Source organism: Ictidomys tridecemlineatus, chromosome 3, assembly GCF_052094955.1.
Source record: "Ictidomys tridecemlineatus isolate mIctTri1 chromosome 3, mIctTri1.hap1, whole genome shotgun sequence".
Taxonomy (NCBI): domain Eukaryota; kingdom Metazoa; phylum Chordata; class Mammalia; order Rodentia; family Sciuridae; genus Ictidomys; species Ictidomys tridecemlineatus.
In genome coordinates, this window is record NC_135479.1 from 211252161 (window position 1) to 211270378 (window position 18218).

At 41.6% G+C, this 18218-nt stretch overlaps 1 protein-coding gene across 1 annotated transcript in view; it reads left to right on the plus strand.

Annotated features, from left to right (window-relative positions):
* Sh3bgr (SH3 domain binding glutamate rich protein) overlaps nucleotides 1–18218 on the plus strand; it is a 50695-nt gene that overhangs the window by 11046 nt on the left and 21431 nt on the right. Inside the window, exon 3 of the mRNA XM_005323475.5 lies at nucleotides 10986–11066. Within this exon, the coding sequence (XP_005323532.2) occupies nucleotides 10986–11066 (81 nt within the window). The remainder of the gene's footprint in view (nucleotides 1–10985; nucleotides 11067–18218) is intronic.

Below are 18218 nucleotides of genomic sequence, written 5' to 3' on the forward strand. Positions count from 1 at the left end.
TCCTCTCTTTGGCTTCCTGGCCATGAGGTGAGGGTTTTTTCTCTGCACCTCATTCCTGCCATGATGTCTTACCTTGCTACAGACCCAAAGCAATGGGGTCAATTAGTCATGGAATAGAACCTTTAAAACTTTGGCCTTTTCTTTTCCAAGGTGGTCATTTCAGCTATTTTTGCTATAGTGATGGGAAACTAACTAACACAGAAGTTTTTCTTAAGAGAAACTTTTGTTAAGTTTGCTTTTCTGCAATATGGGCTACTCTTAACAAAGTTAACTAATGAAGCAGAGGGCTCTGGTTTCAGAAAGTAAGTGAAAATGATTATTTGTATTATTGGTTCACATTTTAAAAGGAGACTCAGAAGTTCTGAAGGCTATGTCAGGTTTCAAATGGCATAAATCTGGAGAGTCCGTTGATGTGTCCTTCCACATGATTGGAGTAGATACCATAAGAATAACTACTATAAGTTGTATCTCTGATTCCGGAGGATTCTTTGTCAGTCATGTGCCATGGCTGATGATGGATCAGAGGAAGGTGACTCAGGGACAAGTGGTGGATTCTCTGTCCCAGGGACATGTGGCGACTGGATGTCAGGGAGAGTCCTGCGTATCATTGTGCCCTGTGTTTGAACTCCTGCTGCTCTCAGCAGAACAGATGAGGATATTTATTATCTGGGAGCTGAGGCAGATAACTGTTGTAGAAGGGGGACAGGAGGAGTTAAGCAGGCACCGTCAGGGGCAGGTCACCTTGCAGGGAGGACTGCTGTAAGTAGCAGATGTGTGTGTCAGAATCTGCACCCTTAGTCCAGGAAAGGGCTGGTATGCCTCCCTAGCTCCAAGGCAGCCGTTGAGCTGAGAGGGGGGCATCACTGTGCATCAGGGATGTAAGGAGGACAGAAAGCATGCCCAATTAGGGTGGGAAGCTGCTCAGCACACAGTGGTTACTGAGCAAACGATTTTATGTTCTTAAGAGTTTATTTTGAAATTTACCATCTATGATAAAAACATGTAGTTTGAAGAAAAATAAGACAGCCTGGTGCGGTGGCGCATGTCTGTAATCCCAGTGGCTCTGGAGGCTGAGGCAGGAGGATTGTGAGTTCAAAGCCAGTCTCAGCAAAAGCGAGGTGCTGGGCTGGGGTTGTGGTTCAAAGGGTAGAGCACTTGCCCAACATGTGTGAGGCACTGGGTTCGATCCTCAGCCCACATAAAAATAAGATAAAGATATTGTGTCAAGCAACTTAACAAGACCCTGTCTCTAAATAAAATATAAAATAAGGCTGGGGATGTGGCTCAGTGGTTAAGTGCCCCTGAATTCAATTCTCGGTACCAAGAAACAAACAAAAAACAAAAAAACCCACATTACTCCGTTGAAATGTGATGTCATCAAAAATGTAGAGGCCCACTGAGTTCCCTAGGTCCCTAGCGTTCCCCTCCCTCTGCAGATGTGGCCACTCAGGGACTGTGTGTCTGCCTTCCCTTCCTTTCCTCTGTCTCCCAGGTGTGTACACCTAAAGGATGTATTATTTAGTTTTGAATTTTATACACACACACTCATACTCTGGGTGTTCTTTGGTCTGTTTCTTTTCCCCACATACTTTAAGGTGCCTCTGTGTTTCTTGGTGGTTGGTTTCTTTGTTGTCCCTGCTCTGGAGAGGCTCCTGGTGTGGTTTCTAGCTTTTGGCTGTTACACCTGTTACACAAGCCTGTTCTACAGTGCTGCTGGTGATGTGTTTCTCTTGGTCCTTTAGTAGGAGTGTTCCTCTGGGTCGTTGCTATGGCATGTTTGGTCTTGATAGATGGTTTCAGGTGTTTTCTTAGCTGGATCTGCCAGATGTGCCGGATGCACTCCCACCAGCAGTGGGTCAGAGTCCCAGCGCTTCACGCCTTCGCCACGGGTAGCACTGTCCAGCTTTGACATTGTTGGAAACCTGGTTGGTGTGGAGTGGCTTTGATTTCCTTGGTTACTAAGGAGTGAGCAGCCATGTGTCTTATTCCATGTCCCCTTCTGTGTAGATTTGGTATGTTTTGACTTTCACTTGCCATGGGCAGAGCTTCTCTGTGCAGCGTCTCTCCTGTTGCCTGTGGGCTGCACACGTCTTCTCTCTGCTCATGGCTTGCCTTTTGACTCTTTTCTAACTTGAAACCAAAATTATGTTCTCCTGGACTGTCTTCTAAATTTTGATAATTTTTGGTTTCATATTTACTTCTTCAGTGGACTTAAAATTAGTATTCTTTGTGAGTGGTGTGAAGTAGAAATGTAACTGCAGTTTTAAATCTGGATGACCAATTGTCTCATCCACATTTTTTTTTTTTCTGTGCTGGGGAAGGAACCCAGGTCCTCTGCATGCTAGGGAAGACCCTATTACTGAACTCTACCTCATCCTTCCCATTTCCACATTTATTAAACAATGCATCCTGGTGCTGGGAATATAGCTTAGTTGGTAAAGTGCTTGCTTTGCACTTCCCTGGGTTCAATCCCCACCACCACCAGCAAAAAAAAAAAAAAAAAGAAAAGAAAAACCCCCACAATCCATCTATTTTTATGTATTTGCAATACTAACTTTGTCATAATCATTTTCATATTGCATATTGCCTATTCCTGAACATTATGTCTATTTATGCTCTAATGCAATCTGTCTTGATGATCATAAATTTAAATGAGACTTGCCACCCAATTCTTTTGCCTGTCTTTGTTATTCTTAGCTCTTTGCCTTGTCATTTTAGATTATCTTGTTTGGTTCCTGCTGGAATTTTGATTGAAAAAGTATTGAATCTATACTTCAGAAGGTCAATTTGAGAAGAATTGGTATTTAGGATATTTTTCTTATAGACATATCCAATCCAAGGGCATGTTTATGTAGCATCACTTATTTATATCTTCTGTAATGTTAACATTTTCTCTTTTTTTTGAGGCACTTCACATTTTTTATGCCATCTCTTTTTTTTTTTCAAATTACATTTTATTCCTGATTGTTGTTATATAAAAACAACATTTCAGTGAGGAGTGGTGGCACACGCCTGTAATCCCAGTGGCTGGGGAGGCTGAGACAGGAAGATTGCGAGTTCAAAGCCAGCCTCAGCAACTTAGCGAGACCCTAAGCAACCCAGAGAGACTCTGTCTCTAGTTAAAATACAAAACAGTGGCTCAGTGGTTGAGTGCCCCAGGGTTCCATCTCCAGTACAAAAAAAAATCATATTAATATTTCTATCCAGCAACCTTGCTAAACTCTTAGCTGCAATAATTTATCTGTAGATTAGTAAATACATATGTAAATAAATAAGTATATATATTATTTAAGGGCAATTTTGTTTATCTCTTTACAATTATTCCCTTCATTTCTTGGCTTACTATACTAAAGAGGGGTTTTAAAAATAATATTGAACAGAAATGATCATAATAGGACTTGTTTTTCATTTTGAAGAATGTTTTCAGTATTTCTCCATTAGGTATGACTGTTTTTATAAAGTTTTGTATAGCTTGCCTTTATCAGATTACTTCCCTAGTGTGTTAGTCACCGTTTTATTACTGCCACAGAATACCTGGGATAATAAGCTTAAAAAGTATTTTGGTTCCGAGTTTCAGAGGTTTCAGTCCATGGCCTGTTGGCCCTGTTGCTTTTGGACCCCCAGCAAAGCATCTTATCATGGCAGGGAGTGCCGGGGGAGTGAGCTGCTTACGTCATGGCCATGATGGGCAAGAGCGTACAAGAGGGGCTGGGTCACACTCTCCCCCTCAAGGGCACACCCCTAATGACTGGAAGACCTCCCTCTGGGTCCCACCTCTTAAAATTTCTACCGCTTCGGGATAGTGCTGAGCTGGGGCCTAAGCCTTTATCTATCTCCTGGTGTTTGGGGCACATTTAAGATCTAAACACTGCACCTAGTTGACTAAAACATGAACACATACTGAGAATAGATATTCAGTCTTACTGATAGTTTTTTTCTTTGTATCTAATTAGTTTATCCTTTATAATCTATAAATGGAATGACCTATACCCATGGATTTCTGGTGTGAAATCGTTTTGTTTCTGATGAAACTCGGCTTGGTTGTAACGTGCTGACTTTCTGCATATGGCAGGTTTGGGCTGGTAATCTAGTTGGGATTCTTTGTCTCTGTGTTTGAAGGGAATCGTGTGCAGTCATAGTCTTTCTGATTCTGGTGTCCAGAGGAGTAGGCTGGCCTCCTAACACAGCTGGGGAGTGCTGCTTCTTTTTTAATCTTGGTGGCCAGTCATTGGTTTATTGATTTATTGCCTCTGTGCTCTAACTCCAAGTGTTGATCCCTCCCCTGTGATGGTGGAGCAGGATCCTCGGTGTTCTCCTTTGCAGTGTGCGCAGGGCCAAGCTTTGTCTTAGAGGGTGCTGGAGGGACACTGTGGGGCCAAGGTGCCCACCCAGCTCCTGGTGCCCACCCACCCATATGGTCTGCTGCTGCTACCGCTAACACAGTGACAGCAGTGTTGTGTGTGAATGTGAGTGTGTGTGTGTCTGAGTGTGTGTGTGTGAAATGCCCTGTGCTGCTCCTCCTATCATGTGATGACAACAGTGGTGTGTGTGTGTGTGTGTGTGTGTGTGTGTGTGTGAGTATGGGCATAAGTGTATGAGTGTGTGGATGTATGGGATCGTGAGTGTGAGTGTAATTGTGAACATGTGAGTGTAATTGTGAACATGCGAGTGGCGAGTGTAGGTGTGTGAATAGGTATGAGTGTGTGGTCTGTATCAATGAGTATGCATGTGTGAGGTGTGTGAGTGTGTGTGGGTGTGCCAGGGTAAGGGAGTGTGTGTGAGCGTGTCTCACGCACTCCCCGCCTGCTGGCTCTGGCTCCCTCCCCTCCCCCTCCCTGGTTGGCTCTGGGAAGGTGGGGCCTGCCCTTTGGGTGGTGAGCTCTGCTCATGCTCTTGAATGGCTCCCATCCTTCCTTTTGTGCCAGCTCAGCAACATATTTGTACTTTTCCCCTAAATCTGGCTTAAGAAAGGTTGTTTTTTTGAGACAGTGTTCAGGGCATCTGGTCTTCCACGTAAGCAGAACTGGAAGTTGAAACCCTTTTATGCTCAGGGTTTCCTGGTTGGCCAGCATCAAGTCAGAAGACAATACCACTTGTTCTTCAGCCCCACAAAATTCTGAAGAAGTTGCATGGCCCTAAACTGAAGCAAAAGACAATCCACTCAACCACGAGAAGACCTTACTTAGCTGCAAGCTAGAGAAGTTGTCAGATCTTCTATCTGTGGAATTTTTGGAAAATGGCATCTATTTCTTTTTCACATTTCCTTAGTACTAGTGCATTGTCTCATGTAATCTTTCCTTAAAAAAACAGAAGTGGGGTTGGGGTTGTGGCTCAGCGATAGAGCGTTCACCTAGCACCTGCAAGGTCCTAGGTTCGATCCTCAGCACCACATAAAAATAAATAAATAAAATAAAGGTATAAAAAATAGGAAGTATATTTTCTTTTACATAGAAAATGAAAGCTCAAAGTATGGTTTGTTGTAGTAGCTGTGGGAAAAATGTTAACCACTTTTCCTTTGCTGTGGTTCAAACAGCCAGTAAGACCAGCCAGCCTTCCTTCCATTACCAGTGGGCAGACACAGGGACAGGACCAGTCTCCATACAGAAGGAATACCTTTTGAGGAAAGAAATTAATTTTAAACAAAGCTAGTTATTTTATTAATAAACACATTTCTTAAAAGGTAGCATCTTTATCCTATGATCTGGGGTTAACATATGTACCAATTTAAAAAACAGAATTTTTCTACATGGTAATGACAGGTGTTACTGCAACAAGTTACCAAACGAAATTCTTTTTTATGTAAAAAAACCCCCTAGTAACCTGAAATGAATTTTGAAAGTTGAATTTTCTATAATTACAAATATCTTAAAATAATTGAGTGACACTTCATTATAGAACACAACTCATACTATTGTTGGAGTTTCCATATATTCCTGAAGAAATGGTTAAAAGAATATTTACTATGTTAAAATGGGAACAGGGCTTACAATTCTGATTTACAGCTAAAAAGGGCAACTTCTATTTAAAACTATACTCAGAGATGGGTTATACCTCAAAACCAAACATTTGGTCTGACCATCTTTAATACTGGTGAAGAGTCTAATGATTGTTGCCAATGAAAATTATTTTCATCCAATGTGCAAAAGAAGTAAAGCTGTCGTGTTCCTCATGACAAAAATACTCAGGGTCACTCCAGGGGAACTGGGCTGCACAGAGTAACCACACAAGAGACAGAGAGACCTTTTTCTCTGGGTCCTATGACAGCTCCTCTGATCTTAAGGATCCGCAGAAAAAGAGCCAGAGAGCACGTGCTGACCCCTTTTACTGAGGAGAAGCCACTCAAATGAGGCCAGGGGTCAGGGTTCTGGGGACTGAGTCTAGCTTCATGATGTCCACTGTCAGCAGGTTGATTTGTCATCTAGGAAGGCCACACCCAAGGGCAGAGCAAGAGAAGGGGACACTCAAAGGGCGTTTCCATGGAACATTCTATCCCAAACAGGGCAAAGGGGTAGGATCACAAAGGAGCAGGTGAGCGCAGCTCCATCCATGGGGCTGCAGGAAGGCGCGCCTATGCATGAAGGAATACACATTCTGCTACCTGGAGGATCGGGGCAGTCAATATCTAGGTCACTACGAAAGTGACCGACAGAGCCTCTTCTGATCATGGAAGGAGAATGCCAGTCATTCAGCGAGACCGCCTCCCATATACAGCTGTTTGCTTTTACTTGAAATACTTGATTTTTCTTTTCTTTTCTTTTTTTTTTTTTTTTAGGTACTGGGGATTGAACACAGGGGCACTGAGCCACATCCCCAGCCCTTTTTTTAAAAATATTTTATTTAGAGTCAGAATCTCACTGAGTTGCTTTGGGCCTTGCTAAATTGCTGAGGCTGGCTTTGATCTCGCAATCCTCCTGTCTCAGCCTCCTGAGCTGCTGGGAATACAGGTGTGCGCCACCATGCCCGGCACATCTGCTTTAAAGATGAGTCGCAGAGAGCCCAAAAGCCTGATGACATCGTTTATCTGCATAAATGCATCTGAAGAAGCATTTCTATTCATGCCCTAATTCTGAGTCTAAACACTAATCCAATTTCAAAATCAATCAAGAGTTTTTTAGATCCAGGAAGTCTTAGAATTGTTGCACACCTGAGAATTGTGTCTCTGAGAGCCTTTTCTACCCTGCTCCCCTCTGGTGCACTCCACAGGTCCCTGCAGGGGCAGAGTAGCAGTGCCCCAAGTAAGGGGGCCCTGACATCTCAGCCCCTAGACCTCCCGCCTCCTGGTGGGTGTGCTCCGCCTTTGGTATGTGACTGCAGCTTTCAGGGTAGACACAGGGGCCGCCCGCATGGACAGAGACCTCACGGTAGTGAGAACAGTGGTTTCCAGAGGCCGGGAGGGGTGGGGGAGGTGTGGAGAAGGAGGACATGGCTACAGGGTGAGTTGGTCAGGAGGAATAATCTCCCGTGTCCACAGCAGTAGGGTAAGTGCGGTGGACAGCTTATTGGCATTTTCCTTCCCTCCCTTCCATTTGCTGTTCCCTTCTTTCCCTTTTCTTTTTGATGGGGTCTTGCTGTGTTGCCCATGCTGCCTTTAAACTCCTGGGCTCAAGCAATCCCCCTGTCTCAGCCTCTGATTAGCTGGGACTAGAGGTGATTGCCACTGTGCTTAGTTAATGGTAGTGGGGATGTTCCCAACCAAGAAATGATGACTGTTTGAGGTGACGGATATACCAGTTACCCTGATCTGAGCATTACATGTTGTTCACATGTAACTGAAATGTCCCACTGGAACCCATAAATATGTACAATTTTTATCTGGCAGTTAAAAGTGATGTTTCCAGGCACTGGGGATTGAACCCAGGGATGCTGAACTGTTGAGCTAGATTTCCAGTTCTCTTGGTTTTTTATTCTGAGACAGGGTCTCACTGAGTTGCCCAGGTTGGCCTCAAACTTGCCATCCTCTTGCCTCAGCCTCCTGATTAGCTGAGATTCCTGTAGTGTGCCACCATGACTGGCTTTGAAAAAAAGAGGAGAGGAAAAATGTACAAAGAAACACTTCAGTGAGGAAACTATGATTTGTTGACAAAACTATGAAAACTAGTGACGTAAAAAATTGACAAGTCAAATATAACTCTGATACCATTCTGCGTTTCCCAGTTGTGCAGTGTTCTTGATCGACCACCCACCAACGTTTTCTGTATCTATGGGCAGTACTTTTATTCAGCTATTAAAACAGTTTTGATGACAGTCACATGTAATTATCATGATCAGGAAATCAGTTTCCTCAGCGATTACTTGGCACAGCGTGCTCGCCAGCATGGTGAGTGCAGAGGAGTTAAAAACAGAACAGCGAGCCGGGCACCGTGGTGCAGGCCTGTCATCCCAGCAGCTCCGGAGGCTGAGGCTGGAGGATCACAAGTTCAAAGCCAGCCTTGGCAATGGTGAGGCTTTGAGCAACTCAGCGCTCCTTCCCCTTGTTCTGGTGACGGGCTCTTTCTGACTGCTGCTCTGCCTGGGGTTGTCCCTGGGTGGCCCTGGGAACTCGCTTCTTTTCACTGAGCTCGTTGTCCTTGTGCTGTTTGGGTCAGAAGCCTTGGCAAGTGCTTCAGTGCAGGGGCCACACAAGGGCTTTTCCCTCTGGACTTCTTGTCTGGTCCTGGGGCATGAGCACGCATGGCACGGAAACCACTGTGGCTTCTTCCATGCTTCCTCCCGTCTTGAGATGCTGATGAGTGGTGTCTGGGGACATGCACCACTATCAGGTGGGCTATCAGGTGTTCGTCCAGTGGGCTCTGGCACGTTTCACAATCAGGTGGCCTGTCCTCCCCGTGGAGTTTTTAAGCTTCTTCAACCTGCCTTCATCAGGAAATATCTTCCCATTTGCTCCTGAGGGTGACCAGAAAGCCAGTCTGCATCGTCGGTCACTGGCTGCTATCAGGCACCTCACGTCTGCTCATCAGTGCTCATCACAAGTGTCAGGGCTTGAGGGTCTGCACCCTGGGCCTGCTGATTTCAGGGCACCATGGATTCTACGTCCTGCCTGTATCAGTGTACTTTTCTAAACCTCTTGCTCCCCAGCCACCCCCCCCACCTCTTTTTTGGTATCAGGGATTGAACCCAGGGGTGCTGAGTTACTGAGCCACATCCATTTTATATTTTATTTTGAGACAGGATCTTTCTCAATTGCTTAGGGCCTCGCTAAGTAGCTCAGACTTGTGATCCTCCTGCCTTAGCCTCCTGAGCTGCTAGGATTACAGGTGTGCACCACCATGCCTGGCTTTCCCCAGCTCTTTCAAATCAATTCCTGCCCCCTGGGTTTTGTCCCAGGACAATTTTGGTCCCCCTGGCTCTGGGGTATAGATGTCGGTGCACTCTGTCATCCTGATCTCTGGTTTCTTCCACTCTTCATCTTGCGTGTCTTCAGCACCTCCAAGGGGGTGATGCATTTTGAGACAATGCTTTCTTATTGGCTGACCATTGTTTTCATCAGCACTAGACACATCATACTTCTGAGAAGAGAGTTTATTAAAAGAAAAAATACTCTGAATACAAAGAATTGAGAAGAGAGTTTATTTAAAAAACTTCTGGATACCAAGAATCTCCCCAGATAGGACAGATGACGACATCATTAAGTTAGCGGCTTTTTAGGCTTTGGTGTGTACATGTCACTTAGGACCTCTTGGGATAGACCAGGATGGAGAACATCTGTTTCCGCTTCTGAAGCCCTGTCTGCCCCTTGCCTCACGGGAAGCGCTGTACATAGGCGCTGCTAAGGGTGAGAACACGTGCTCTGAACTCCATGTCATCGGCCTCAACTGCAACAGCACAAAATTCTCCTGGCAGGCGTTCAGCTGTTAGTGTTTTCAGAAACAGAGTTCTACGATTACTATCATTGTAGTTCGTGGTTCCAGACATATCCATAACAATTACATGGATCAGCTAAGGCTCCTACCTTAATGCCTCAAACACCCAAATCCTCAGGTCAGAGTAACTGTAGTTGGTACATAAGCCCTGCCTTGGGCCACAGTCCCAGCCAGAGCACTCACCAGCACGCAGGCTGGGGCTTGGTGAGTGGGGCTGGAGGCCACTACGATACCCTATTCCCTTCAACCAAGAATGGAGGCAGTTCCCCAAAGTGCATTCAGTATAAAAGAATTGAGTGAGACTGACAGCGCTTTGGAAGAGATGAATACACAGGAATAGGTAACAGTTTCTTCCCTCTAACTGCGGTGGGGATTTGGCTTTAAGCTTCCTGACACACTGTAAGAGGGGGGAAGGCAAAGCTGTAGCCGAGCTGGTTGAGCCCTGTCCGGTTGGAACTGTGAGTCCTTCTGCCATGCTGCTGAGATGGCATCTCAGCCCTGATGGCAAAGATGGTAGAACTAAAGCAGTCTGGAGGGTATCTTTTATGTTTTAATCATTGAAAACCTCCTCTGAGCTACTGACAATCCCATTACTGGAGAGTGGGTGTAGGGCTGGGCCTGCGCCAAGGACTGACCCTGCTGGGGCCTGGGTGGGTGCAGCTCCACGAGCATCAGATTTCAGTCTGGGGCCATGGGTTGGGTCTGGGCTCGCAGAGCCCCACGGTAGCAGGAGGGAAACCCTGTGTGGTCTGTCGAGACTGATTGGGGTCCAAAGCTACAAGTGAGAACTAAACCAGTTAAAGATGTCAGACTTTTGGAAAAGCCATTTACTGTATGTACTTGAATCCTGCCAGCAATTCCTGAGCATACAGTTGTGTATGTGGGTGTGTGAGTGTGTGTGTGAATTTTCACTGTGCTATATTGGCACATCTGTGTGAAAGCAGATGTAAAGTTTATGCTTAAATTTCTTAACTTTTGGGCTTAGTCATCTTTTGACAAAGTAATCTGGGATAACCTTATATTTTAGTTTCTAACTAACGATAATAAATAAAAAGGACACATTTATGTCAATATATTGGCTCACAGTGTGCAGTGGGTTTAAACATTCCCTTTCTTTGTTTCCAGGATTTTGACTCCTTCTTCTCTGCAAAAGAAGAGAATATTATCTATTCCTTCCTTGGCTTGGCTCCCCCTCCGGGCTCAAAGGTAAGCTTGGTCCCCCATTGGGGCTCAGTGCAGGGTATGATAAAGGAAGACAGAAATCGGCAAACAACACTGGTTAGTAAATGGTGATCTTCAATTTACAAAATCACAAAAGTTTCACAAATTTTGTGAAATTTATGAAATGCTTCATGAATTTGCCTGTCAGCCTCCTGTGGAGACCCTGCTTAGTCTTTTCTATATTGTTTCTGTTTGGGTATATGTGTTGCCAAAGCAAGAGCTAACATGATTTTAGCATACCATATTCTGAAAGATTCTTTCCCCTAGTGATAATGCAGAATATTTACTAAAACAAAGTTATGCTTTTATATTTTTGATGTTTTTACCATTTTATAGTAAATTTTATAAAGCTTAAGAAACTTAAGAAATGTTAGGGCTGAGGATATAGTTCAGTGGTAGAGAGCGTACCAGGCATTTGTGAGGCCCTGGGTTTGATCCAGCACTGCAAAACCAAAACCAAAATCAAAACCAAAAAACAAAAAATAATCTTAAGTGTATTCATAAAATATGTGAAACTAAGAATTCTTAGCTTGTATTTATGAAATTATTTTGTCATGAATTTGCTTCTCATATAGCTTATGTTAATTTAATAATAATAGATGCCCTTAGGTTAATCATTTCTACTTAAAATGCTCTGAACTTGCTTTTTAGTGGATAAACAAGGGAAAAGCAAGAGCTAGACTCAAGCACAAGCCAGATCCTGTCCCATCAGGTTGTTTCCTTGAGTGTTGTCTCATCTTTGAACACATATAATTAAATAGGAAATCACTCTAGTGAAGCCAAGGCCACCATCTGGATGTCCTGTGTGGATTGCCCATTTCACCTGGGGGTGGCCACTGCTCCGCTGGCCTCAGCCAAGACTCATTCACTGAATTCAGTTCCCACTTGGGAAGTTCGCAGAGTCCCTCTGGTGCCTGCCTGCCACCAGAACTGGCTCCCCCTCTCCTCTCTTCCTTCTAGAAGGTTCTCCCTTCTCCTCTCTGCCAGGTTCTCTCTCTCAATAGCCATCTATCTCCCATATTCCCACCACTTCCCAGTCCCCTCCCTCCAGACCTTGTGGTGGGAGGGGAGAGTCTGGTTTATGTCCAAAGGCCTATTAGGGGGTTTTCTAAACAAAGTGACTTTGCTGTCCCAGGTCAATAATAATGTGGCAAGGCCAGGCATGGTGGTGTGCATCTTTAATCCCAGTGGCTTGGGAGGCAGAGGCAGGAGGATCGTGAGTTCAAAGCCAGCCTCAACAATTTAGCAAGGCCCTAAGCAACTCAGCAAGACCCTGTCTCTAAATAAAATATAAAAGGGGTTGGGATATGGCTCAGTGGTTAAGCGCCCCTGAGTTCAATAGCTGGTACAAATAAACAAACAAAAACCAAAAAAAAGTGGCAAAACTTTGAAAAGAAAGTTTTTTTTAAGCCTTAGGTCATAGGTCAAATTCTTAGAGCTACCTTCTGCACCTAGATTCAAAGGGAGAGTGTCAGAGTACAAAAATGTATTCTCTCTCTACTCACAGCAAATATCAGGAATCACATTTTCTGCATTTCTTCCCTTTGCAATGTTTCTTCTTCCTATTATCTTTTTTTATAGCATTAGGATTTCTTTCTTTCTTTTATTTTATGGTATGGCTCTAGTATTCACGACACTTAAAACTTTTCTCAAATACTCTATCACATTGTATCCTAATTGGCTTATTCATTCCTATACTTTTTATTTTTACTTATTAATGTATCATAAATTTGTTTATGCAATTACAAGCTCATACTATTGTTTAAATAGTCTGTAAACATTTTATTGTGTAAATGTAACATAATTTTCTGTTTTTTGCTTATAATTTTGAACCTTTGATTTATTAATTATAAATAACTCTGCAGTGATTGTGGCAGGGAAATAGTGTTCTTTCTTTTGGGGTATTTCCTTAGGATAAATCCCCAGTAACCCTTTTAGTGAGACAAAGTGCACAAATATTATTTTGGATTTGAAATGAGCCACCAAATTGTTCTGTCAGAGGATTACACCATTTATCCTACTATGCCATGGTAGATCGACCTCACTGTTCAGAGATGAGTGTGTTTAATCTCCTTGATCTGAGAACATTAGGTTCTATTTTTAAAAATTGCTTTTGATTTTATTTTGCTACGAAGGGAATTTAGTCTGATGAATTTTCACCTTAAGTATGGTTTTGTAACTCAGCATGTATTTTTTTGATATTTTATATTTTTTATTGACAAATTAATATTTATTATATACAACAGGATGTTTTGAAATGTTTACATTGTAGAATGGCTGAATTGAGCTAATTTACATACACATCACCTTACATACTTATCATTTTATTTATGGTGAGAACAATTAAAATCTAATCTTTTAGTGATTTTCAAAATATAATATATTTTCATTTACTGTGGACATCATGTTGAACAATAGATCTCTTGAACTTATTCCTCCTAACTAACAGGTGATATATATATATATTTTGGTGCTGAGCATTAGATCCCAGGGCCTTGTGCATGTAAGGCAAGCACTCTACCAACTGAGCTGTATCCCCAGCTCCAGAAATATGTATTTTAATTTTTCTCTGAAAAGACTCTCTTTTAAGTAATAAAATTAATTTTTTAAAAATATTTTTTAGGGGCTGGGGTTGTAGCTCAGCGGTAGATGCTCGCCTAGCATGTGGGCTTGATCCTCAGCACCACATAAAAATAAATAAGTAAAGATATTGTATCCAACTAAAAAATAAATATTAAAAAAAAGAATTAAAAAAATATTTTTTTAGGGTCTGGGATTGTGGCTCAGTGGTAGAGTGCTCGTCTAGCATGTGTAAGGCCCTGGGTTCGATCCTCATCATCACATAAAAATAAATAAATAAAATAAAGGTACTGTATCCAACTCCTTCTAAAAAATAAATATTAAAAAATATCTTTAGTTGCAGATGGACACAATATCTTTAATTTATTTATTTTAATTAGGTATATATGACAGCAGAATGCATTTTGATTCATTGTACACAATTGCAGCACAACTTTACATTTGTATGGTGTACACGATGTAGCCTCACACCCTATGTGCAGTCATACATGTAGCTAGGGTAATGATGTCCATCTCATTCCACCATCTTTCCTGCCCCTAGGCACCCTGCCCCCAGGCACCCTCCTTCCTCTCCCTCCCCTTTGCCCAATCAAAGTTCTTCCATTTTTCCCATGCCTCCCGCTTCCTGTTATGGATCAGCTTTCTCTTATCAGAGAGAACGTTTGGCCTTTGGTTTTTTGGGATTGGCTTCCTTTGCTTAGCATTATATTCTCCATCTCCATCCATTTACCTGCAAATGCCATAATTTTATTCTCTTTTAATGCTGAGTAATATTCCATTGTGTGTATATATGACAGTCTCTTCATCCATTTATCTGTTGAAGGGCCTCTAGGTTGCTTCCACAGTTTAGCTCTTGTGAATTCAGCTGCTATGAACATTGATGTGGCTGCCTTACCATATATAGTATGCTGATTTTAAGTCCTTTGGATATATATCTTTGGATATAGACTGAGGAGTGAGATAGCTAGGTCAAATGATGGTTCCATTCAAAGTTTTCTAAGGAATCTCCATACTGCTTTCCATATTGGCTGCACCAATTTGCAGTCCCACCAGCAGTGTATGAGTGTGCCTTTTCCCTCACATCCTCTCCAACACTTATTGTTGTTTGTATTCTTAATAGCTGCCATTCTGATTGGAGTAAGATAAAATCTTAAAGTAGTTTTGATTTGCATTTCTCTAATTACTAGAGATGTTGAACATGTTTTTTATATATTTATTGATTGAGTGTATATCTTCTTCTGAGAAGTGTCTGTTCAGCTCCTTAGTCCATTTATTGATTGGGTTATTTTTTTGGTGGTAAGTTTTTTGAGTTCTTTATGTATCCTGGAGATAAGTGCTCTATCTAATGTGTGTGTGGCAAAAATTTGCTCCCAAGATTGGGCTCTCTGTTCACCTCATTGATTGTTTCTTTTGCTGAGAAGAAGCTTTTTAGTTTGAGTTCATCCCATTTATTAATTCTTGATTTTATTTCTTGTGTTTTAGGAGTCTTTTTAAGGAAATTGGGGCCTAATCTGAGATGATGAAGATTTGGGCCTACTTTTTCCTCTGTTAGGTGCAGGGTCTCTTGACTAATTCTTAGGTCCTTGATCTACTTTAAGTTGAGTTTTCTGCATGGTGAGAAATAGGGGTTTATTTTCATTTTGCTGTTATAGATTTCCATTCTCCCAATGCCATTTGTTGAAGAGGCTATATTTTTTTCCACTGTATATTTTTGGCACCTTTGCCCAGAATGAGATAACTGTATTTATATGGGTTTGTCTCTGTGTCTTTTATTCTGTACCATTGGTCTTCATTTCTATTTTGGTGCCAATATCATGCTATTTTAGTTACTATACTTTGTAGTATAGTTTAAGGTCTGGTATTGTGGTGCATTTTGCTTCACTTTTCTTGCTAAGGATTGCTTTAGCTATTCTGAGTCTCTTATTTTTCCAATGAATTTCATGATTTTTTTTCTATATCTATAAGTAATGACATGAGGATTTTAATTGGAATCGCATTGACTCTAAAATGCACTTTGGGTAGTATGGCCATTTTGACAATATTAATTTTGCCTATCCAAGAGCATAGGAGATCTTTCCATCATCCAAAGTCTTCTTCAATTTCTTTCTTTAGTGTTCTATATTTTTCACTGTAGAGGTCTTTTACCTCATTTGTTAAGTTGATTCCCAAGTATTTTATTTTATTTTTTTGAGGCAATTGTGACTGGAGTAGTTTTCCTAATTTCTCTTTCAGAGGATTCATCACTGATATAGAAATGTATTTGATTTATGGGTATTGATTTTATATCCTGCTACTTTGCTGAATTCATTCATTAATTCTAGAAGTTTTCTGGTAGAGTTTTTTGGATCCTCTTAGAATCATATCATCAGCAAATAATGATAGTTTGAGTTCTTCTTTTCCTATACATAGCCCTTCAATTTCTTTTATCTAATTGCTTTGGCTAGAGTTTCAAGGTCTGTGTTGAATAGAAGTGGTATAAGAGGGCATCTCTGACTTGTTCCAGTTTTTAGAGGGAATGCTTCCAGTTTTTCTCCATTTAGAATGATGTTGGCCTTGGGTTTAGCATAGCTTTTACAATGTTGAGGTATGTCCTATTATCCCTAGTTTATCTGGTGGTTTGAACATGAAAGGGTGCTGTATTTTGTCAAATGCTTTCTCTGCAACAATTGATATCATCATAAGAGTCTTTCCTATAAGTCTGTTGATAAGATGAATTGTATTTATTGATTTCTGTATGTTGCATCAACCTTATATTCCTGGAATGAACTCCACTTGATCTTGGTGCACTATTTTTTAAAAAAATATGTTTTTGTATGTGCTTTGCCAGAATTTTATTGAGAATTTCTGCATCAATTTTCATCAGGGATATTGGTCTGAAAATTTCTTTTCTTGATGTGTCTCTGCCTGGTTTTGGTATCAGGATGATACTAGCTTCATAGTATCCCCAGCCCTGGCAATATGTATTTTTATTTATCTCTGAAAAGACAGTCTTTTAAATATTAAAATTTATTTTTAAAAAATATTTTTTAATTGCAGATGGACACAATAGTTTCTATTTGTTTGTTTATTTACTTATTTATATTTTATGTGTTGCTGAGGATCAAAGTCAGGACCTCACATGTGTGAGGCAAGTGCTCTACTGCTGAGCTATAATCCCAGCCGCAGAATTAATTTTCTATTAAAATAATACAAGTATAATATGTCAAGGTCAGAGTCCTGTAACATTTTTATAAAAACAGGAGGCCCTGCTCATTTGTCCCTGGTCAGAATATGCTGCAGCGTCGCTGCTTTCCTTCACAGGTTGCTGGGGTGCAGAGGGCCATGTAGGGGCTGCCCATGTGACCGCTGCGTCCAGAGCTGCTGCGAGGAGCCTGGTGCAGTCTGCCTCCTCATCCTTTGTACCTGTCCGTTTTCGTTTTCCCAGTTCTGGGAGGTTTGGGGCCCTCTTTTTCGTTTTGAGGTTGCAGATGCGATGCCTGGTGGGTCCTGGGTGTACTGGGCCTCATTCTGGAAATTCTTCTCCCTTGGTTCTAGAAAATGAATGTTTGGGGAGTCTTTCTGGGGGGTCATTTTTCCTTAGTGTCCTCTCTTTTCCTTTTTGGAAGTATTCTTGTTTGAATGTTGGACCTCTTGGATTAATCCTCTAATTATCTTCAGTCTCCCATTTTCTGTGGCTTTTCTACTTTCTGGGATATTTCCTCAAGTTGGTGCTTTTTCTTCCCTCTGTTATTATTTTTTTCATCTCTCCTATCATATTTTTACTTCTTGAGAGCTCTTTGTTTTCTTTGGATGTTTTCTTATTAATTAGCTTTCTGTTTTTGTCAGATAAGTTCATTATTTTTCTGAACTCTGATTTTGTTAAATACATATATTTTTTCCCACTTATTTTATTGGTGCATTGTAGTTGTACACAGTGGTGAGATTTGTTGTTACATATTTGGGCATGCACACGATGGAGCAATATAATTTGGCAACACGACTCCTCAGCACTCCCCCCTCCCTCCCCACCTCCCACCCCAGGAACCCTTTCCTCTATTGATCTTCCTTTGATTTTTAGTACATCTACCCCAACTCTGTTTTCCTTTTTCCTCTCTAGCTTTCATATTTGAGAGAAAACATATCTTCTGAGTTGAATTATTTTGCTTAACATGATGGTCTCTAGTTCCATCCATTTTCTTGCAAATGCTGTAATTTCATTCTCATTTATGGCTGAATAAAATTCCATTGTGTATATGTACCACACTTTCTTTATCCATTCGTTCATTGATGGACACCTAGGCTGGTTCCATAGTTTGGCTATTGTGAATTGTTCTGCTATAAACATGGGTATGTATCACTGTTGTTTGATTACTTTGATTTTTAGGACAAATACCTTGGAGTGGTATAGCTGCATCATATGGTGGTTCCATGTCTAGACTTTTGAGGAATTTCCATACTGATTTCTGTAGTGATTGCAGTAAGTTACTTCCACCAACAATGTCAAAATGTTCCTTTTTTCCAAATCCTTTCCACCATTTATTAATTGTGTTCTTGATTACTGCCATTCAGACTGATGTG